At 40.8% G+C, this 24,779-nt stretch overlaps 1 protein-coding gene across 2 annotated transcripts in view; it reads right to left on the bottom strand.

Moving 5' to 3' along the window:
- gbf1 (golgi brefeldin A resistant guanine nucleotide exchange factor 1) overlaps nucleotides 1-18,487 on the bottom strand; it is a 94,341-nt gene extending 75,854 nt beyond the window's left edge. For both annotated transcript variants that reach the window (XM_070841653.1, XM_070841654.1), the window contains exons 1-3: nucleotides 18,235-18,487; nucleotides 12,426-12,530; nucleotides 10,498-10,564 (exon numbers count right to left, since the gene is read on the bottom strand). In XM_070841653.1, the coding sequence (XP_070697754.1) occupies nucleotides 10,498-10,564; nucleotides 12,426-12,521 (163 nt within the window). In that variant the 5' untranslated portion in view covers nucleotides 12,522-12,530; nucleotides 18,235-18,487. The remainder of the gene's footprint in view (nucleotides 1-10,497; nucleotides 10,565-12,425; nucleotides 12,531-18,234) is intronic.
- Between the last annotated feature and the right edge of the window lie 6,292 nt (nucleotides 18,488-24,779).

Here is a 24,779-nt window from a genome sequence, read left to right as displayed (position 1 = left end):
TTTACTGAGGTAATAAATTAAGTGAGAAGTAGGGTCATTTTCTCATAGACGTCCTTACAATTGGGAGTTATTTTTTAGAGCCAGTGGAATCGGCCCTTGCTGGCCATGAATGCAGGATTAAGGCACTTCCGTGATTCACTTTTCAGACATGAAAGCTGCACCCACTTCTTTTATACAGTCTGTATAAATGCAATGCAATAAATGACTGATGACTGATGTATGCTGGCTGGCTTTATGCATCATGTCAATATCGGACACATTTCAGATGACAATTTGTTGACTAACACACCAAAAATATACAAAGTCATGCACTCCAAGTCATGTCAACAGAATTCAGATGCCCACCAACACGATCTCGCATCAGGGCTAAACTTGGAGACACACTCATTTACACATTGAAAACCTACACTTGACACCTTCAGAAATTGTCAATACCAGCTTGTATAGTCAATCTTAAAAATGCTGTTCAGCCAATCAACATGTCACCACGTGCAGACTATAAGTCTGTTTTTAGAGAAGAGAAGTCTCTGTCCTAGGCTGAATTAACACCTCATAAGAATATGCTTAATAGAACATTATCACACAATCAAGATTGCATGAAGGAAAACACTAAATCCTCACCTTCCAGTCATAGCTGACAATACAGAGAAGGTCTAGACCTTAACTGACCCAGTCTGGAATCCAAGCCCTCAGAAAGACTACTCATTTAGACTACTCTGGTGAGCATATTGTCCTACACTTGGTTCTATCTGATAACCAATGGCCAGATATCTAACTGCTGAGTTAAAGTTACTGAGGAGGTTGTAAATATTTATTCATATAACTATGGCGGACCACAGCCGTATAATTATGAGCCTGTTAGGCATCAGGATCAGGAAGAGATGAGGTTTGGAAGGAATAACAGTCAGAGTGTGATTACAATTACTACACACTGCTTCTCATTACTGAAATGACTGGGCTGACAAATTTGGAAGTTAGCAAAAGTTAGAAAACCAGACGTTTTGGTTGAACTAAGTCTCTGACGAGTCCATGACTACCACCTGCTGCGGCAGCAGAATGAGAAGCTGAAGGAACAGCAGCAGCTTTCAGTTTTAAAACTCAAAACATTTTCAGAGAAGGTTAAATATAAATGTCAGAAAAAAAACTAACCTGCAATTTGCTCTTTAAAGTCACAAACATGACGCAATGAAAGTGATTAAAGTGTCAGGTTTCATCAGTGAGTTTAGATGGTGGCAAGAAGCACTAACAATTATTGTCTACACGTGGAATTACTGTATTACCAAACTGATTAATCTCAAGAATAATGTGATGCTTAATCAGATTAAAACAAGTTCAGAACTGTGTGGTGACTCCTCCATGCATGCTGGAAGCTTTAATATGAATACAAAGCACATTTCTTTTGTAGCTCCTCCTGCTCCTCCTTCCTCCTCCTCTCTCCTCCTCCTCTCTCCTCCTCCTCCCTCCTCCTCCTCCCTCCTCCCTCTCCCTCCTCCCTCCTCCCTCCTCCCTCCTCCCTCTCCCTCCTCCTCCTCCTCCTCCTCCTCCCTCCTCCTCCTCCTCCTCCTCCTCCTCCTCCTCCTCCTCCTCCTCCTCCTCCTCCTCCTCCCTCTCCCTCCTCCCTCCTCCTTCCTCCCTCCTCCTTCCTTCCTCCTCCCTCCTCCTCCCTCCTCCTCCTGGGGGCTAGTTTGTTTTGCTCACGTCTTGCCCACTGTTCCTGTCAGCACTTACAGATCCTCCGTGGCACCCTCAACCTTCCATCTAACGCTCAGCTCCATCGATGCCTGAGCCTGACCCCCCCTTCCTCCAAACAGACACCCCGGACCGCATGATTAATAGCCCTCTGCTGGGACTAACGTCCACTCAGCACATTGTTGGGAGCTCCTGAAACAGGACAACAGTTGCATCCCCTCTTCACACTGGATCTAAGCTCTGCCTGTCAGTCCCTGGTTAGGGCACTGTTAACTGGCCAGATTTACAGCTACTAACCAGCACTAGGTGGCAGCCAGTCTGGGGAGGGGAAGCCATTCCATATGATCATAGCTCTTTTGAAGGGGATATTTACAACCTGTAGGCCAAAGGTTTGCCACTGTTTAAAACCGGTATGATCCATGGCGTCTCCCATCAACTGTCAATCACAACTACATAGAAACTAGTATTAATATTCAACGTGAAACCATGGCATTTAGTTTGATTCATTTAACGGTGATGGATATCTGAATCTTGCTCTCAGAAGTCAGGTGACACTGTATTATAAGGCAAATTAACTTAAAATGGAGGGTAAGATCTCCAATAATCTCCAAAAAGTCTCTGCTTTAAATTATTTTCAAATGTTTTACTTTCATTTTTATGTCAAATCAGTATTAGTCAACTGACTAATCTGTAAGTAACCTCAAATGGAACACTTTGGTAGTTTTCCATGTTTTATATAGTTATCTTTTATCTTTGCGTTTTGGACAGTTAGTCAGACAAAAGAAACAATTTCTCAACTTTCTAAATTTTTAAACAAAACTATTTAAAAAATGCTCATTCGATGCTCATATTCATCATTAGTTGAGGCATACTTCAGTACCAAAAATAATACAGTTCAAGATTTAATGCTAGGTAAGATAAAACAATGGCCCATCACTGGTGCAACAGTGACAAAAAAGGCGTTCCCAAAATGGCTACAGTGTTCCTTTGGCATACTGCCATATTGTTATTTTTTTGCACACATTTTACACAAAGCCTTCACATTAACATAACTCACTGTTTTTACCTTGATTAAGCTATATTTTAGAGCTTGAACAATTGGACAATTAACTGATCAGTCTAATGACAGAAAAGAGAGAATCCAAATAATTATTTAAGAAAAAGAGTATTTGTTCAAGCAAAAGTATCAAAAATGTCTTCTTTGTTTACTTCAATTGCTTCTCAAATGTGAAGAATTGCGTTTTTTCTTTGTTTTCTATGATAAGAAACGGATTCTGTTTGTGCTGTTTTTAAGACTGAAACAAGCCATTTGAATACATGACAACTTAGCTCTGAAAAAGTATTTGAGGCATTTATTATTCATTGGAATACCAACAAAAGAATAGTCAAGAAATTCAAGCTGATTTATCAGTGGAAAGAAAACACTAGAAAATGTGCAATTTCTCAAGAAACTGCGTGTGAATGTTGTCTGCTGAATGAAGTCGCAAAGCATCGCTGAAGATGCTGAAATGTCGAAAACTCAACTTGCAGTGTAATACTTAAAAACCTGAAAAGTGAAAGTAAAACTGTAAGAATCGGCTGTTGGAAAAGGTGAAATGAGTGGTAGCAGTAGTAGTAGTAGTAGTACAGGTAACAATAGTACTAGCTGTAGTACTATGAGTGGTAGCAGTAATAGTAGTAGTAGTAGTAGTATGACAGGTAACAATAGTACTAGCTGTAGTACTATGAGTGGCAGCAGCAGTAGTAGTAGTAGTAGTAGTAGTACAGGTAACAATAGTACTAGCTGTAGTACTATGAGTGGCAGCAGCAGTAGTAGTAGTAGTAGTAGTACAGGTAACAATAGTACTAGCTGTAGTACTATGAGTGGCAGCAGTAGTAGTAGTAGTAGTAGTACAGGTAACAGTAGTACTAGCTGTAGTACTATGAGCAGCAGAAGACTTTGCTGTAGATGAAAATGTATAATTTGTCTGGATAAAGTTGAAAAATTACCACAATATCACAGTTCAACACTTGTGGTTCAGTTGAAAAGTTACAGAACCAAAATAACATTAGTGTGAATGAGGGAGTTGTTGCTTGTTGCTTTGGAGCAGAATTTTTAAAAACCGTGAGTGTGACAGCTGAAATAACATGAGCCCCTTTTCCACCGCACCAACTTTTATCATTTATCCGTGATTTTGAAAAACCTTAGCGCGTTTCCCCCGAAATTACCCGGGGAAAAAAACGTTCCGTCAACCCCAGACTTTCCCTGAAAAATGTACTTAGTAGGGGGGTAGGACGTTTCAGATTCCCCAGAATTCTTGCTCAGCTGTGTGCTGCAGAAGGCTGATTGGTGGAATACACTTGCAGCGTCCCGCACTTCCGTTCACCCGCCATGTTTAAACCAGTGTGGCTGCAAGAAGTGGATGGAAGACAAGGCCCAGGCTCTTTTGAGCGTATTCGCCGAGGAAGAAATTCAGCAGGACTTCAAGTCGGCAACCCGAAACGACAGAGTCTATGGAAGAATAGCAGACAAGCTGGCGGAGCTAAATGTAGGACACATGCCGAAACAAATTCGTGAAAAGTTGAAGAAACTTAAGCAAGATTATAGGAAGCTGATGGACCACAACAGTGTGTCTGACCACCGTACTAACAAGTGGTATGACCAGCTCGACGCCACAAACCGGCATATTCTGCCACTCCCCCACACGTCATCAGCCTGATTTGAATAAATGTTCCGGAACTTTGAGGTGCGGTGGAAACACAAACCACTAAGAATTCTTTTACCAGGTAAATAAATTCCTGTTAATAAAAGCTCCTGGAAATGTTGGTGGAAAAGGGGCTATGGTCTTAAAGAGGACAAATCTGTCTACATTTTGATGTAAAAATTGTGTAGAAAAAGTTGAAGTTGTGGATGTTAAAAGAACTGAAGAGAGAAATTGTTGAAGAAACAGAAAGAGATCAAAAGAGCATCAGTGGGTGACATCACTGATGACATCACCCACTGTAAGGAGCACAATACAGACCCATTATAAAATCTGAGAAGGAGCTAAAACAGCATAAAGCTAAAACTGTGATATTGTCAAAACCGTTAAAGACATAAAAGCTGAATTACACAGTAACAGCTGAAGTCTTGTGACCTGTTTAAAAGTTGAATGAAGTCTCTAGCTGAAAGTATGAGGAAGCAGAAGCCTTTCAAAGTGGAGGAAGTTGAAGAGGATTGGAACATTCTGCCCATTCATTTAAATGGCTGCAAGAAAGTTGAAAAAAGCTTAATATTTTTAAAAAGTGTAAAAGGTAAAATTACATAAATGTCCTTCATACTTTCAGCTACAGGCACCGTTCTAACATCAAAATGTTCGGCTCGTTAAGGAGTTGAAACATTTCAAAAAACGTATGGAAAAATAATAATAATAAATAACTGGATAACAATAGTGTAGTGCAGCTCTACTATATTTTCCAATGTGCATACCTAAACATTAATTTATGAAGGTACTATTCCCATCCACCATCAAGTCATAGTAAATCTGACAAGACATTAACATAAGTAACAAGTCCACCCACTCAGTTTATTGTACTTTGACCATATCATAAAAATAACTGACAGCAGGACTGAGAATTTAACCCGTGATCTCAAGCTCAAAGCTATGAAACACCAGGGCCACGTGGCAGACATGTAAAGAATTGCCATGAGGCAGATTCTCCTGGTTAAGAATGCCTTCATGAGTAAACATATTTGCATAAGTGGCTGAGTGACATGAATTATGGTTCCTCTTCCTCTGTACTTGCCAGCTGCCTTCTGCCGGTTCAATTATGAATGATATATGTGTGAAGATCAAGTGGCAGGGAAGAGGAAGGGAGGGGTGAGAAGGTGGGACGGGGGTAAAAGGCCATAACCAGCTCCCAAGTGCTCGCGTTTCGACCCCCCCAGGCCCACCAGTGCCAGCCTAACCACAGCTGGGGACCAAGACAACATACACTCACGCTTGACCTTGACATAAGACTGAGGGACGGCATGTGTGCATTCTCTCGTAATGACTGACATGACGGTAAAATGTGATGAATTAGTGAGGTTGTCAGTAACACGTGGATTAAGCCTTGTGAAAAACAAAAAGGAAAAAAAAAATCATATGTATCATTATACCAGTGCCACTTATTATCTTCATTTCACAGCAATAGATAAGTGCATACAATGAGCATTACATGTTGGGGTCTCAAACTACGTAATTACATTTTTTTTATTTTTGCAATAACTCTACTATTGCATGCCAACTTCACTCTGCTTTGTGCTTTGCTTTGGGAAACCAGGATAATTACTATAAAGGTCAGCTGGAGAGTAATCAAATCATCCTCCTCAATGTTCATTCTGCAAATCCACTGCCATGCCCCCTGATATATACCTCTGGTGCTGTGCTTTTGATTCGAGTCAATTAGAGGTGTGCTTGTGAATTTCGTTATTGTTTGGATGAAAAGGAGAAAGCTGTCAGTCAAAAGGCCACTTTGGCTTTGTATCTGGGGGGCTGCAAGGGGCTCTAAACCTGTATTTGTATGAATAAAAATGAAGGGATTTAGGAGGAGACTGTTTCTTCTGCAGACTTGTCAAAAATCTGACCTTCGCTGCAGCTCGGGGGGTTGATGGGAGTGGAGGGTGGAAGATTTGAGAAGCTGAGGCTAAGCGACTTCTGCATAAAAAAGGTGCAACTGAAAAATGGATAGGTGAGCAGGAGTGGAAATAAAATGTATATTAGAATGAAAGAATGTTCACCATGCTTTTATTCTCTGAGGTATAGTCTAACAGTAAAATAAATCCACAGAATTATTCAACAAGAGATTGAGACAGATTCGCCTGTGTGATGACAGTCCTGTACAGGAGAGACTCGATCTGCAGCTTGAAACACTGCTTCAGATGTTAGACCATCAAACACAATGAGATTTTCTGTACATTATTATATTTGGTAGTTGATAATGAGAGTTCACGTCTATATGAAGCAACAAATAAAATCTTGGTCAATTTGTCACTATCAGTTGCTTGTTTGTAATTCCAGGGTAGTGCTTGGATTAGACTACATGGCTGTTCATGTCTTCTCAACGGCCACTGGTCCCATTTGGCCAACTGTTCACCAACCACCAGTGATTAAGTCGTATCTCACCACAAAGCTTGTTAGAGAAGAGGTTCTGAATGCCATGAAAATAATCAGAAGAATAATAATCATATGAACTAGTGAACAACATAACATAAGGACCAGGGCATGTGTGTAATTAACAGTTACAGCTTTTAAAGGTTGAATGCTACATCCCATTCCAAATTCGGTAGCTGTCTTGATTCGGGGGTGTACGTTTTTTATGAACAAAGCTTTATACCCCTAAAAGATGTCACCTGAAAACTGAATTGATGGGCCTTAACTGGAGGGCTTTCTGCCCAGATTTATATATTTTTCCATTATATACACATGGTATGTACCACAGTGTTGCATTTTATCTAAAACCAAATAAGATTTGCAGGACAGAAAACCCCAACGGTTTTTGCAAGTCAGTGTACATTTGAAGACAGATGCTGGCCACAAAGTGGTGGAAAGTACTCAATTATATGGGTCTAATGAGGTTAGGGATGGGGAATTAAACACCAGGCTCAATCTTGACCATCCCATTTAAAATCAGGAGGGAAGGCTCCTGCTTCCTGGGACTGATTTGCCTGGCTGACTGACCAAGGTGGAGCTGAGGCAGCATAACATATGTTCCATCTTTGGCCCAGTTTCTTCAACTGTGCTCTCATTGTTCAGGAGTCAAAAGAGAACCACATTTTCAAAAATGTTAAGGAAACTTTTTTTTCAGCTTTCAGAAAAGAGAGACAACACTTCCTTTCCCAGAACAATTTATCTCTCTCTGCTTGACAAGACTCCCTGCTATATTTACCCAACTAAAATTGCAGATGATATACTTCCAGCAGCATTGCTCTCAAGCTCTATGGCACATGGTCCTGTCAATCACAACAGAAGAGGACCGCCAGAGCAGTGAAACTCTCAGCCAGACAGAGAAAGCAACAGAGAAAGATGGAGAAAGAAAATAAAAGGAGAGAGACTGAAGGCTGAGAAACCTAATTCATATTTTCTTTGCTGTTTGGCTTTTGTTGTTAGAGGGAGCAGAGATACACACCAGAGTGAATGGAATTACTGGGCTTTCATTAAGAAGACAGCTGGGCCGCTGCGAAGCCTCAAAGCAGCAGCAAAACAGCCCACCCACAAGATTTTCAACAAAAATATTGCTGCCTTTCTGTATAAGAGACACTGCTATAGAGCTCTATTAGGTTGTTACATTGCTGCAAAAACAAAACAAATTGATCAGTCTGTCAAGCACAGAATTCAGCTCTACTGTGGATGCTTGATCTCCATTTTGTCTCTCATCAGGGCATGGATGTAGCATCTGAGAGACTGGGTGCACAGGGGATTTAGGCTTAAGGATGTAACAAGGCTTTCAAACATCCTTGACATGAACTCATTATTTCATGCAAATTTTCTAAAAAAGATGAAAAAAAATTAGTTTTATATTCGACTTCAATTCTGGTCAAATGTAGGTGTGATGGAATCAGTTTAAGTGAGAGTAACAGAGGAATATAGGCTTTTGGTGATTTGAGGGCTGAAGGGAAAGGGTTATTTGGAGAAGAGAAGGAAAGAGGAGGGTTAACCAGTGAGGTGGATTCCTCCTCAGCCAGCAGCTCCTGTCCATCACACAGTGGCAGACGCATTCCCTGGAGGAGGGCTGCAGTTGGTGGGAGGGGGGCAGCTCCATGTGTTGCATCTCCCATTGCTTATGATTTGACTTCTACAACAAGAGTTATAGGCCTGTGAGAGCTGCCAGGGCTCTCATTGCAAAGGCATGACAACATGCAGGATTGTCCTAAGAGCCAGCCTGGGCTTATCTCAGAAGAGTGGGGGCTGTCAAATGGGCACCACTGCATTTACACACAATTGGACACAGCACACTTAGTGACAGAGTGATTAGACTTGAGAAAGTTCATGTTTAATCTTAAATCTGTTCATTTTAATCCAAAACTCTTAGTTGAGGAGGCCCCAATTCCAAGCTAATATTATCAGTTGAAGCATCAAACACACAGCAGTGCATAATAATAGCAACAAAGTTTTACAAACTTAGTTCTATCTCAAATGTTTCTAATCTGATATTTTCACACCACAGATGAAGCATAACAACTTTTAAATCTAAAAGGTAAAACGTCAGACTTGACATGTAGGCTGTTCAAGGAGCAAGCTAGAAGCAGCTAGAGCACTGTGCTGTAACTGGACAGAGAGCATATATTATATACATATACCTCTTATCACTCTAGGCATAGTGCATCAATGAAAATGCATCCGGAATAGTGGGAATTATTAGTATCAATTTTAATATAAATTAGCAAATCACATATACAACCACGTATCCTCTACCTTAACTTTAAATCATTACATTTAAGTTGAGGATAAAAACTACCAAATGCAATGAAAAGATCTCAAAATTAGGCCAAGCATTACAACCAGTTGTGCTGCATGGTAAGATAATAAAAAATTGATTTCTTTTCCCCAATTCTTAATTTACAAAACAAAAGTCTAATTAATAGATTTTTCACTGCTCTGATGAATGCTTCTGCACTTTGCTCACTGATGTATGGCTTGACATCTTCTCCTTTTTTGCACATAGCCACTTGCATTCTACCATATAACATGTACCTTCGTTGCACCTTGTCACAATGAGTATATGTTAATAAGACTGACAAACAGCAAGACCGGGACATTTTGCAACTTCTTAAAATGATCCAATGGACAAAATCTTTCATTGTAAGATAACACTGGCAAGTGGGAAAGGCATTTCTTAGTGGAAAACTGAAGCAGACCAAACAGAACAACTGAACAGACCAAATTAAATACTCACTTACCATACAGACAAAAAAGGGGGAAGGCATTCTGGAAAAACAGAACACTCAAACTGACAGCACTGTTAAGTAGTTATTTGGTCCCTGTGACAGAGGATATAGATAGCATCCTTACATCAATACTATACACTAATACTGACTGCAGTCGGTGTCTTGGAGACGCATTTTACAGTTCTAGCTGCTGGACGTCAAGTCAGTTTCAACTACTCTAAATTCAGTGAGACCATAAATCAGCATAAAATAGCTGTCAGCAGACTCTTGCAAGAAAGAGAAAGTAGCTTTTCTTTTCCACTGCAGCAAAACTGTAAAACACTAAACTGTTTTAGTGATACTTATGGCCAATGAGCCACTGTTGGATGTTTACATTTTTCAAAAATAAAAAACCAAAATGTTATTTTGTACCTCTCTTTTTTTTCTGCTGTAGCCATACCAAAAACACACCAACCCGGGGTACACACTGAACCGTGAATTTTGTGTACCATTACACACCTATAATAAATTTGGTAAAACAAAGAAAATTAAAAGACAACTAGAAACCCTAGCTGAACACCATTCCACTGTGCAATGTTTCACAAATTAGTAGCTCAGTAGCTTTGTGAGACTGTCGCTGGGCAGCACCTCTGACTCATTTTTTGGCTCAGTTTCACTATGCTCTCTGAAAGATTCAGAGACTTCCATGCACTGACATGCACCGCACCTTTACATAGCAAATAGTTGTTTAAGGCTACATTAATGTTCTGAATGCTGTATAAAGTACCCTTTTAAGTATTTCCTTTTAAGTATTTTGTATTTTTGTAGATTATGGGTGCTTTAACACCGAATCACTAGCGAAACAGCTTGGTCTGCAATTTCTGAGCTGGTACTGATGCCATCGCCTTGCACCCAACCTACATCCACACAACGACACATACCTTTAATGTTGTTGAGGATTTCCTTGAGGTGGCCAAAGCTGTTAAGTAATGGGTCCTGCTCTTCGTCCTGGGCAGAGAAAAAAAAAAAAACATAAAGGACATCTTAGACATAATTTGCTATTCAGAGTAGCTGAATCTTACTTGATATTTGAATGCTCAATCTTAGGATGCATTAGGCTGAATGTGCGCTATAAAAGTTTTTTAAAGAAAAAAATGTTTAAACGTAACTTGGATGATAGCCATATACATCTCCCCGTAAAGCTGATAACTCTTATTTGCTATCACCTTTATTGCTCAAACATGCATTACATATGACAGAAATACTCTCTTAAGTATTGGAAAGTAAAGCACTGGGCTTGATTAAGAGTAGCAGACCTTGATCCCAAATACCCACTGGGCACGTCTGTGTCACATTCTGGCTGCTGTCTGGTTTCACTCTGTCCTTAACACGTCTTTAAATCCCACCAGGAGCGTTTCAGAAGTGTTTCAAATGAGGAGCGATTTGCCTGACTGATTTGTTGACTTGCTCAGATTTTATTGATTTTCATTTTCCCATGATTTTTGTGCTTCTAACATGAGAAAACAGACTATGTTTATTATGATGTGCGGTTTAAATGCATTTCTTGTATGTATTTACAACTTTGTTGTGCTTTAGCCCCCAGACAGCAGGTTAAAGTGAAAGTGAAAGTGTTTTTCCGCCAAAAAAAAACAACCTCTAACCGGTAAGGTCTGGTCAGGTGCTACCATTTATAAAATAATATTGATGTGGTGGTAGACTACTATTACAAGTCTGAACTGGGTGTTCAATTTTGAAAAACAGACTGGATTCCCTTTGCCAATTTTGCCTTACTTCCTGCCCGCCACATGTGCTCTGCGCTACTTGACGTGGACTGCCCGCAGACAGCGTTGAAAATGCACCTGGCACGAATCTTTAGCAGAACAGAGCGCCAAGACGCTTCTGACATTTCTGGTGGGTTTTACAGCATTGACTTGAGTAGGCATGATCAGCCGCATCGCAGACAGAATGCAACGCGGACACCCCAGGTGGTGTTTGGACTTGAGACAATCACTGCCCACAGCATCTTCTGACCAGCCTGCCAGACCATCTGGACCAGACACAACAGTGAGTGGTGCAAACCACCCCAGGGGAAGAAGGATGAGACCTCGACATCTAGACCTGCCTCCATTACAATATCACAGATGAAGCTATCACACGCAGATGTATTCCAAGCTGACAGAGCACAAGATTCCAGTACAATGAGGGGTGGCAGACTCAGACTCTGTGCTTACATCAAATCATGCTTGGAAGTCAAATGCAGTCAAAGTTGATGGACAATCTTCCCAGATGTTAAACTTCTAATGTGAACATAAAGAGCATATTATCATCTGTGTTTTGTTGATGCCCTTTACATCCCCCCAGACACTGCTTTCCCCTATCCTGTCAAATAAAGCGTACATATCTGTATATATTGATTTTATTTCCATAAAAAATAAAATAAGAATTTATACACGTCCTATGTGTGTATAGCATGAAGGGACTCATTATGTGTTCAGTGAAGGCAAAACAACGCACTTTAAATTAAGTCCGTAACACCACAAAACATGATGTCCCCTCTACAGCAGGATCCAGTAATTGCACAATATATACATTGATGACAGGAGTAAACTACAAAGATAAGGAAAGAATAGGTCATTTTCAGTGGAAAATATAACTTTTCCTTTAAAGTTATTTTGACCTGAGGAATGTGGACCTTTCGATGGAACATCAGTCAGACATTTTCGATGACATTTCCCCAATTAAACTGCAATTTGGTTACTAGAAAAATCTCAATTGAAGTACTATCCAACCCTTTATTAAAATTTTATATCTTTAGTAAATCCAACCCAAACTCTGTTAAAATTAGGAAATATAATTGTGCAGAACTTACCAATGGAGTGTGGGTATTCCATCTGGAGTTCCTCTTGATAGCTCCAACAACCGTACCAATTTCACCCTGGACAATGTAGATATTTTTGTCCACCATGCTTCTTTTCTGAGAGACACATAGAGGTGACAGTTGGTTATGGCAGAAATTCATGCCAAGGCTTGGCAATAATTCTGTATCATTTATGGCCAATCCCTGACTGTATTGTTACAAAATTCTCATATCAAGATATAAACAGCCCAAGCGGTCAGGTCTGGATGACGAAACAGGTTGTATTTTAATAAAATCTGACACTGTGCCAGACCCAAGAAAAATTTATTTGAAAGATATTGTTTTTTGAAGTGTTTTCAATGTCTGTTGTTCTTCCTTCTTACAAACAGATAAACTTCTATGCTGCGGTCTATATTTTCAGTACTTATGAAGTACTTCTATGACAATGCATCTAGGCCCCAGTTTCACAATGACTTTTCCAGTTTCACTGTGGATGTTAGGCGTTGCAGTGGACAGGGGAAATAAAAATGATAATTGATGATTCTCTGAATTAAAAACAACGCTATTTTCCTCATATACCCTCCTTATGGAACCTAGAAAACCCATTAGTGCTATCTTTTTAGCTCCCCTGAGGACTGAACAAAGGTCAGAGTCTGTTTGGACTAGCTGTCTGTAAGCATTTGTCATAGCAAACATTTTGTTCACAACAATTGAGTGAGCATGCAGTGGAATGCACTTTAAGCAACAGACAGACTGTTCTCAGGGAGTGCGCCAGGCTTGGAAGCCAATTTTACATACAAACTGAGTAATTATAATAATGATGTCCATTATGGAATGCCAGTGGGCCCAAAAAGAGTGTTTTCCATAGACTTACATTGTGAAATAGACTTTTTTTGATAGTAACAACCCCCGTGGAATGATTCAGTTCACCATCAGAATTTTGATTGCTCTGATAACGTTTGGAAAGTCAAGAAGAGCCGAGCAATTAAATCATTTTATTCACAGCGATTCCATTGGTGGAGGGCTAGCAGGCTCGGCAGAACCGAGACACTAGTGCGCATGCTCCATGGGCCTGACAACACGGATGGTTCAGTTACTTTTATATCCGGGAAGTCTGACTTTTTTGACTTCATGCGCCACTGATCAGCTTTTGTAGGAATGAACGAAGCCCTACATCTAGGCTCCTACCCAGCATTGAGCCAGCTTGTCCAGCCGCCTGGTGTTCTCAGCTGTCATGCTGCCTCCCCAGCACACTGCAGCATAAAAAAGTACACTTCCCATCACTGACTGGTAGAACATGTACAACATGTCACTGCAGACATTGAAGGACCTAAGCCTCCTGAGCAAAAATAGCTGACTCTGTCCCTTTCTGTAGAGGGCACCTGTATTCAGGGGCCGGTACAGCTTACTGTCCAGATGCATACCTAGGTATTTGTAGGATTGCACCACCTCGATGTTCTTTCCTCAAATGCTGACTGGGTGAGGTTGCGGCTTAGACCTTCGAAAGTACATGACCATCTTCTTGGTCTTGGAGGTTTTCGGTAGTAGGCCATCTGCTCATTCCAGTCACTAAAGGCTCTCAACAGGTCCCTGTACACCCTTTCTTGTCCCTTCCTCACACAAGCCACAATAGCCGTGTCATCAGAATATCTCTGAATGTGGCAGGACTCATAGTCCTATGTGTACAGGGTGATAAGGAATGGAGACAGAACAGTCTCCTGTGGATGCCCTGTGCTGCTCACTGCACTGTGGTCGTGCATCTTCACGATGTGCAATGTGAGGGCGGTTTGTAGCCTTTAGCTCAGCTGGGTGCCCTACTTTGGGTACCGGAAGGAGCCATAATGTTTTCTACAGAACTGGAACCCTCCCTTTCTGCAGACTCAGGTTGAAGATCCTCTGGAGAGGCTCTGCCATTTGGGCTGCACAGATCTGAAGCAGTCTAGGGCAGGGCTACTGCTGAAGTGGTGAGAGAGGGGATGGGTCAGACTGTGACAGCATGGGCAGGGCAAACATTGGCCCCCGAACTGGTTTAAGTCATTGGCCCAGTCCTCATCCCCAGCTGTTGTCTGAAAGTTCTTCTGCTTGCATCCAGTGATAGTCCTCATACGCCTCCACACCTCTCTGGTGTTCTCCTGCAGCTTTCTCTTCACGTTCTTCTTCTAAACGTCCTTGGCCTGCTTTACACTCCTTTTTAGCTCTTGTAGCACTTACTTTCGTTTCTCCTTGCTTCCATCCCTAAAGGCCTCCTTTTTCTGGTAAAGGAGTGTCTTAATGTCACTGATGATCAAGGGTTTACTGTTGAGAAAACAGCATACAGTCTTTGCTGGTTTAACCATGTCCCTCCAGAAGTTAATGTTGTCTGTAGTGCAGTCAGCCATTCTGTCAATGTCAGTGTGACATTTCCTGTGACCCCAGCAGTGCGTCCAATCTGTACTCTCAAAGCAGGCCCTGAGAGACTCTCTGGCCTCTGGTGTCCACTTCCTGAATGTGCGGGTGGTTGCAGGCTGCCTCAGCACACATGGTGTGTAGGACAACTTCAAGCAGACCAGGTTGTGATCAGTGTATGCCTCCTTGGCATTTGCATAAAGCAGATCAAGTGTCCTGTTTTCCCTTGGACAGTCAACATACTGAGTAAAACCAGTCAGATGGGAGGTGAGGATGGCATGATTAAAATCTCCTGCTATCACAATGAAGGCATCAGGGTGCTGGGTCTGTATCCTCACAACAACGTCGTGGATGACGTCACACGCCGCTCCAGGCCCAGTCCGTGGGTGAATGTAAACAACAATGGCGACAATGTGAGAACATAGTATGGTCTACCAACACTTCAGCATCCTGACAGCAGAACTTCTCCTTTACAGTGATATGACCAGGGTCGCACCATCTGTTGTTCACAAACATAATCAGTCCTCCACCTTTGTTCTTTCCACTCGCTCTGGCATCTCTGTCGGCTCGCACTGCCGTGATGCCAGGTAGATCCACACAGGAGTCACGGATGCTAGCATTGAGCCAGCTCTCTGTAAAACACATTAGACTGCACCAACGGTATGCTTGCAGGTTCTTCACAAGGGCCTCTAGCTCGTCACACTTGTTAGACAGAGTTGGCATTTCCCATGATAATCGATGGTAAAGCCAGCTTGTTTCTCCTTCTCCTAGCTGCTAGTTTAGCATTAGGCTTAGTACCAACTCTGCACCCGTGGTAGTGCTTCTACAACTCAGCCGGGATGGAGTGTTTGACTCCTTGTCTAGTCCGTTGCAATGCAAGGACTGTTTCCCTTATTATACGACTTTCTCCCAAGCTGTAGTCAACATCATTGGTCGAAAAAACAAGCAAAAAATACACTTAATATATAATAACCACAAGAGCTACAAGGACGTGCTGCCATACAGTACAGCACATCATTCAACAATATATCCAAAGTAAAAATCTGAAATGCTGCATAAAGTATATGAAAATGTGGTCCCCAACGACTGTACGACTTTTTAGTCATTTCAACTACTCAAAGCACATTTTACATTACATCCTCATTCACCCATTCACACAGGAGGAATATAAGTTGGAGGAGACTATTCTTTTATACACATTCACACACTGAAGCTAAGCTTCAGGAGCAGTCCAGTGTCTTGCCCAAGGACACTTGGTCAAAACACGATCTTCCAAACGATGGACAACCCACTCTACCTCTGAGCAACAGTCAGTCACAGCCACAGCCAGCCAAACTAAGTCAAAATATGAACTATCACCTTCAAATGTATATAGAATAAAAGAACCAAACGGCAAATTTCCATGTACCTTGACGATGCCTAAAACCAATATGGATAACCAAACAGTATCAAAATAATATGCTGTTCATATTTGACAAGCAGTACACCTCAAAAGGGTTGGATTAACCTTTTTTCCTTGTGTCATGAAAGCCATGCGTGATAATACTCCTCTTCTTCACAGGAAGATTTATGAGTGTAGAGACTGGGTAGCTGAGGCCACGCTCTTTTAAATTCATGGTAAGCAGCCTATTCAAAACTATGTGAGAATGAAAGTATGATAGGTAGAGGATAGGATGTAGGGACAGAGTGATAGATTGTCATATAGATGAGTCTTCACTTGGATCTACCGATTAAGTTTATTAAACCGCCAATTCTATTGTGAGTCAGTGATGTTGAGGTCTGGTCTGATATTGTATTTTCCAACATAATACTGCTGCTTCTACAGTAAATTTAGTAAAAACTAAGTTTAGGTTAAATGTTTAACAACTGAAAAGTTCTCAATTTTTTTAAATGCCTGCACCAGTTGTCCTCAAATTCTTATTTTATAACAAAGTAACAAACGTGTGAGAAATACAATCAAATTGAGCATTTTTTCTAACATATTAATAGTGACCTGCGTAATTTAATTTGGCCTTTAAGTATAAACTTACCATCAACTGCAAGCTATACTACTGCAGCTAATAAGTTTAGCAGGAAAAAATGAATGGGTTCTGCTTGGTTCCTGCAGAATCGTAAGACTATTGTACCATGTAGATGGGTACCAGAGAGGATGATGACACTCACACCTATGAGGAACACTCTGCATTCGGTGTGAGTAAACTGAGGGACACACTCACCCACTTTCCACCCCTTTCTCGCTCTCTTAGCTGTTAAATATGTGCTGTAGTATTCCTCAGCTAATGTATATCCTCTCCAAAATAATCAATGTTTGCTTCTATAAATGACAGACTTGTGTGTATACTTGTAAAACAAATTACATAATCTGAAGTTCAAAGTGACAAAAATTAAATGTAATTGATGTTTTCTCCATTCTCCTTCATCTGAACTTCTGCATAGGGTGCATATGGGATAATGACAAGTCGCCACTGCTGCAGACAGGAAGCATTAGAATCTGTATACTGTGGGCTTTCTCAGTGAATATCTCCACGTACTATCACATTTCCTCATTTTGAATTATGAAATTATTTCACTTTCACACACTTTTTGTACTCATTACACTGTAGACTAAATAATGTAAAACTGTCAACGTGTCATCCCTGCAGGGATGACAAGTTAGACAACATTAGAATAACTGTTCAGGGGGCAGAGATGTTCCCTGTTGTTTGGAATAGTACAGCATCATGGATAGTGATAATAGGTTTTTTATGAACGTGGTGATTTCCTAGTGATGCCGGTGGTCATGTCAGTCTTGCTTAGATATCAGTGACAACCGATTGTTCATGTTTATTTCTGATACAACAGGCTGAATGTCACAATACCACCACTCGGCATGTAACTTTTTAGTAAAGCCGAAACCAAATGGTCATATGAGGCCGTTTCTAACGTGGATCTAACACAGTCACAGTGAAACCCTCAAAACAAATTATATAAATGCAACATAATACAGTCAACAAGTGCAAGTGATGCAGGTCTGCGGGTTGGCTGTCACATGATCTAAGAGGATGCTAGCTGGCTAATTAGATTAATTTAGTCTACTCAAAGGCAAAGCTAACTGGCTAGCTCACCACAACAATAAGGTGTTGAAAGACTGTTGACATTTGTCTGAGACACACAAAAAGTACACAATGTGGCATGTGACTACTATTCAGTTAATTCGTGTCAACGTACTGAAGAGTAAGAGAAATTTGTTGCATAAACGAGACCAATTACCTGCCCAAAGTCTGACAGCTAGCTTAACTACCTAGCTCAACTAGCTAGCGTGTCAGCTGGCGAAGGGCAGATGTGTCTTCGTTGTTTGTCATTTCAGACAACGGTTGTTAAATTCCTTGCTATGATAAAGCACAACAACTGTTGACAAGCATATAAACGTATTTTCCTCTAGAAATAAATACATTACCTATGTGGGGCTGCTATTTCAAAGATGGAGTCCTGCTGTTGCTAATGCTAGCCTAGCTCGGCAAGCTAGCAGGCTAGCCGGCCAAACGTGAATGGAGAAGACCAAAGTTCAGTTCGCTTGGACAGAAAGAAAAATTAAAAATGCCGGACATTCCACTGCATGATAACGTAATGTTCCCAAACACCGCTGATACATTCACCCTTCGAGGAAAGTCTCCTTAAGTGAATGAACTGAACCCCCTCCTACAGCTGTCAATCTGGTCCTGGTAAACACACTGACGTGGAAAAGCTCTGCAGTCTCAACCTAGCATGATGACGGAGGAGTGATTGACAAGCGAATAAACGGACTCATTCAGGCAATACATGCGGCTTTTAATATAAGTAGATATCATAAAATTACAGTTTGCTCAGCGTTACCTCCTGTGTTGCTTTTCTCCTCATACAGAACGACAGAGATTCTCATAAAAGAAAATATCACTTACGTTAAACAGGAATAAGGGCGGAACAAAGGCGACAGTAGAGGAGTAGAGGTTGGTTGCGTTGGGTTGATGACGAAAGCACGATTTGCACGGACGCTAAAAAGAGCAACGTCTTTCACTCTGAGCTCCAGTTCACCATCAGTGGGCCTCAGAGCAATGCAGTAGCTCAAGTAGACAAACTGGCCCTTTCCCAGATTAACCTCCATTGCTTGGCGTAACCCTGCTACAAAATGGTAATGAATTATTATTATGTGGATCGGGCCTTCAGATGCAAGGACTGGATAATGAATTTGCTTCGAGTCGTATTCATGAATCAACAGAAAATTAATTCCAACAGTTTTGATAATCAATTAATCTACATTACTTTCAGGTAAATCTGCCAAACAATCTACAATTCCAATGTGAGGACTTGCTACTTTTGTTTGTCTTCTGTAATACTGTAGTGCAATGAATGTCTATTGGGTTTAGATTGTCGGTTGAATAAAACAAGAGGTTGCACATTATTGATATATGTGAGTTAAAGCCAGTAGGAGTAAAACTAAATAATAACATGAAAAAAATATAGAAATAAGCAGCAAAAAAAAAGACATATGAATAAAAACCACTAAAAAATGAGAATAAAAAGTCTTGGATGGCTTCGCCTTGGGTTCTAATGTTGATGAACAAGTTTAACAATGTTTAAATATTCTGCGTACTAACAATGTAATGACTAAATGAGAAACTCCACCCATCCATTCATTGTCTATATCGTTTATTTGTCAGGGTCGCAGGGGGGCTGGAGCCAAACCCAGCTGACTGAGGTGGGGGTACACCCTGGACTGGTCGCTTGTCAATCACAGGGCCAACACATAGAGACAAACAACGATTCACACTCACACGCAATTTCGAGTCACCAATTAACCTAACCTGCATGTCTCTGGACTGTGGGAGGAAGTCGGAGTACCTGGAGAAAACCCACGCAAGCACGGGGAGAACATGTAAACTCCACACAGAAAGACTCCAGGTTCAAATGTGGTGAGAAATGATTGGCTGATTTATCCATTATAAATAAATCAAATAATTGTTAGTTGCATCCTTACTTGAGTTACTGCTAGCCACCCAACAAAATATTTGCACACAATGAATGTATACACTGGCTGCAGAAATGAAAAATAGACATCTGACCCTAACCCTAATAAAATCTAACAACCTGTTTGCATAAGTAATAGAAGGACATATTCAAAGTGGAAAGCCATGATTTGAAACAAATAACCATTTCGTTGAGAAACATGAACACATTCCCTTGAAGGTACGTTCACACATCCTTGCACTGGTTGCTTTGTCATGCAAGGAGTAGAGAAGATTAGAGATTTTGAGAAAAAGAAATTTGCCAGCATCATACTCTTGTTATGGACATTCATGGACTTTCTGGTAATCTCTTCCTTGTTTTGTTTCTCTAAACACACATGAAACTATTTGGATGAAACAAATTTTATCTGAACATCTGGTTTGTTGTGTACTTTCTCATTACATTATTACAGTATTCCCCCAAGGCTGTCACATCCCCAACTTAGATGTGGTTGAAAGCTCTGATCTGGATAAAGCTAGTAAATGAATGCTGAGTTGAGATTTTTTTGTCAAATTATTATTCTCAAAATAAACAATTAACTTGAATGAAATAACCAGTCTATGGATATTAAAGTTAAGGCGAACCAGGATTTTCACCTTGATGGCCGGACTAGATCAGATGAATGACACCAAAGACAATAAATGGTCATTAACAAATGTGCCGGAAGTGCTAAAAAATGTGTTGGCACTTATTTTCATTTAATGTCAACATTCTAGTCTTCAAAACAGAGAAAAAATCATGGTATTAAAGTAGTGATGGATGCAAAACAATGCGTTCTTGGTATTAGCTCCTTGTCTGGTAAAAATGCAGCATCATGTCACAGGCCTTTCAGTTGGTCTTCATGTTGATCTACCTACTTTATTGCGACTTTATGTACTTTATATGTCATGAAAGATTACCTTTGATGCTCCTGTGAGATTATTGAATGACTTGAATGAATGAAATGAATCCCTTAGCCCTTACAGTTTATCGGTTGTGAGTGGCTAGCAATAATCTTGTGGAGTACATTGAGCTTGGTTATGGACTGTGTTTTTGTTTACTTTGTATATGTGTGGACATGCTGGAATGCTCTGTTTTGATGTTTCAAAAATAAATAGGAAAATGAGTGAAAAAAAAGATCTTTCATGCATTTGTGAATGTGTGTTTGCTTTATACTGGGTGGGGGTCTCCATGCAAAGATAGCACAGCTTCGATTCTACAATGTCTAATCTCTCTGTGCAATCAAAAGCAGCCACTGCTTCAACACCTACACACAGAGTATCTCACTGTGTTTAAAGCTTGTCGAACTATTTGTGTCGGACCTTGGTTTACTCTTTGCAAAGTGTTTGATCACCTGTGAGATCTGTAATTTCAACATTTCATGTGCAAATAGATGCATATGTCATTTTCCACAGTAGCTGATATGTCTGCACCACTGACGTAATAACAACACTTTTTTTATTTGCATATACATTTGCAATGTGCTCACGAATGGTATAGAAAATCTGACAACTAAACATGCGGCCACAGCTTGATTATCATTGTCTAAAGAACAGTATGTTTTTAAGAAACCATTTTTATTAGCCATGGCGCTGATCCACCATATCCCATAGCCTATCCCTGTTCAGCTGCATATGAAACAGCTGGAGTTCTCTTGATTACATTTCATTCATCCAAACTAAAAATATTTATGTAAGCCAGTATCTTGGATGTGATTCTGCTCACCATTAATTACGTTCACAAGAGAAAGAGTTCTCAGATTCATTTAAATTTTAAATCCCATATATCCAAAATTCACAAGACATAACACTCAAATAACACATTTACACCACTTTGTCAGGTTCTTATGCCGTTGTAAGTGATGCCTGTGTAATATTGTGTTTCTGTCTTGTAGTGTTTAAGTTTCTGAGTTTATAGTATTTCTGTTGTCTTGTAAGAGGACAAAGAATCAACATTTTGGCTTTAAGAAACATACAAACATAACCCACACAATGTAAAATGCTTTGTGTAGCAAAATGGTTGTGTCATATTTGGCGAGTTTGTTCCTCCAGCAGTCTTGGGGATATTTCTGAGCAATGCTCAAGACCTGAGGCCATACACATGGCTATGAAATGTGTGCATGACAGGAGATTAAAAAACAGTCTAACTAATCATTCTCTAAGGAGCAGCAAAGTATCAGAGGCTGCTGGTTCTGGTCCCCACATTTTTAGTTCTAGATCATTTTTTCCTTTCAGTGATATCCTCAGTTCATACTTCAACACTACAACATGGGATTCTTCTGTATAATGTGACAGTGCTATAGGTGTGTGTTGTGGCCACCAACACAGTTTGAAATGCGGAACCATTCCATATATTATAACACCCATGAGCCTTGGCCACCACTGCCACGGAGAAGAAACCAGTCATAGTAGTGCATTCCACGTTCATTGCAGAACTAAACATGGCATCATTGTTGCTAAAGTCATCTCAACACACCCTGAACTCAGAAGCAAATAAAGCTACAGATTATGCTTTCAGCTTTCTCAACACTATCTAAAATGTAGCCTCCACCTGCTGTTTGCGGTGCATGTTACAAAATTTGACACTCTTGGCCAGTTCTTGCTGAAATGCACCATGGGAGGCATAGCTGACTTTGACTCCTTATGTATTTTTGTCCACAGGCTTGAACCTTCAACTTTTGTATTGAAGATAACAGAGATGATTCAACTAGCAGATTTTAATGTTGATCCAACCAGCAGAAGTGATCCAGCTGTGAGTCATTTAACCTTGTCTATGGGGGAAATTAATTAAACTTTTACCTCTGGAAACTAAACCTCTCAGTTTGCAGCTCAGTTGGTCTGAAAGCTAGGTGAGTCTGAAAGCTAACCTGAGAACAGGTTTGGGTCTACGTACAGGCACAATGTTACCAAAGCTGACAACCAAGTGTAACAGCATGACACTGTGAAGCTGTGCAAAGTCACTGCCTGACTGCTTTTCACGGGGAAATAACTGCTGCACGGAACTCTGCCTAAAACCACAATTTGTCATCAGGTGTTCGTTCACATATTTGTCCTGATGCGGCACCTATCTGTCCCTCACTCGTGAACAAGACCCCAATATAATTAAACTGCTGACTCTCATCCTGACTGCTTCACAATCAGCTGCAAACCGCCCCAGTGCTTGGTGGGACCTGCTTGGCAACAGAAATGCAAGCTCCCAAACCAGACACTCTCCTCACCTGAGCTGTGCCTTGAGATCCTGCCCATGAATATCACAGACTTGGTTCTTAGCAACGGCCCCATTCTTCTGCAGTTTCCCCCACAGGATTTCCTGGGGGATATGGTCACAGGCCTTCCAAAAGTCCACTAAACACATGTGGAGTGGACGGACAAACTCCCATGACCCCTCCAACTATTCTGCAACTATCTCTTAAGGGGCGAGGCTGGTCCACTGTTCCCCCGACCTGGATGGATTGCTCATCCAGATACAGGGTTCGTCAATCAGCCTAAGCCTCCTTTCTAGCGCCCTCGACTAGACTTTCCCAAGTAGGCTGAGCAGTGTGATACAGTAACCTTATTGGCGCGCACCCTCTGCTACCCCATTTTGAAAATGGGGACCACCACCACGGTCTGCCACGACCTAAAATAAAGAAGTCTAAAGTCTAAAGTCTACATGCGACATTGAATAGACGTGTCAACCAAGAGAGCCCGACAATGTCCAGAGCCTTCAGCACTCAGCATGAATCTGATCCATCCCTGGTGCCTTGCCACCCAGGAGCTTCAGAGAGACCTCTTCCAGAGATATGTCCACTCCACAGAGGGTTGGTCGGGTTAAAAAGTTTCTTGCAATTTTCTTTCCACCATCTGATAATATCCCCAGCGGTTCTCCTCCTCTGCTGAACATAGCCTGAGCCAAGCCCTGCTGTCCCTTCTTGAGCTGCCAAACAGATTGCTAGCACTTACTTGGCCAAGTTCTTCTCCCTGAATTCCTCCCACACTCAGGTTTTCGCTTCAGCAACTGCTGAAGCCTCAGACCTCCCAAAATTTTGAATGATTCCTTTAATTATGGAACATAACCCCAAAAAACTACATAAATACAGGGGACTTCAGGTAGCTATGTGTCAAAGGTAGCTCAGCCGCGAATGCTCCCCACTGATTCCAGACGAATTACAACTGTAATAGACTGGGAATCAAACAGGATGTTGATGGAGGTTTTTACGCAGCATATGCAATCTGGTCCACATCTAGTCACTGTGTATTGGACTACTCGGCTATTAGGACACATCAGACCATGTTTGGATGATGGTGGTGGAGAGTACAGCCCCCTAACTTTATCTCTAGTACCAGCACAAAGCCAACATTTACACATTAAAGTCCTCTCCCATTCCTCACACCTCCACTGTCCTCATCTATATCATTCAGCATCCCCTGACCTGCACAAAGTTGAAAAGCAGTTTATCAGTACTGGTATGCAGCATGGGCTCCCTTTCATACACTAGAAAAACAAATACACCTGCTTTCGAGTTTTAGTCACTTTCATATTTAATCATCACCAGGAAAGGTCATTGAAAGATGACAAATGTAGGTGTAGTGTACACCAACATCATATCTCACAGCTGTGTTAACACTATTCAAATAACTGTGATTCATAGATTTCTTTGAATCAGTGTAACTGCAGCATGATTACTATCTTCCTACATTTCAGCTTCCACTACAATTTTTTTATGTTTGTATCTAACAAGTATAACTCAATGTAATAGCAGGTCTATATATATATATATATATATATATATATATATACACACATATAGACCTGCTATTATATATACACTGTTGCCCATAAAGTTGGAATAAAATGTTTTTCACCTCTTCTCGTGAAATGATTGTGACAATGTGATTTATTCTTGATAAATAAAGTTTATATCTTCTCAACTTTATTGATCAAACTCTTCCAAACATATCACAGTGAAACTTAAACCACAGTGAACCTTTGCAGACTGTG

The sequence above is a fragment of the Pempheris klunzingeri genome, chromosome 12 (genome assembly GCF_042242105.1).
Source record: "Pempheris klunzingeri isolate RE-2024b chromosome 12, fPemKlu1.hap1, whole genome shotgun sequence".
In the NCBI taxonomy this organism is placed as follows: domain Eukaryota; kingdom Metazoa; phylum Chordata; class Actinopteri; order Acropomatiformes; family Pempheridae; genus Pempheris; species Pempheris klunzingeri.
Note: the sequence above shows the minus strand (reverse complement) of the source record. Positions and strands in the feature narration are given on the sequence as shown.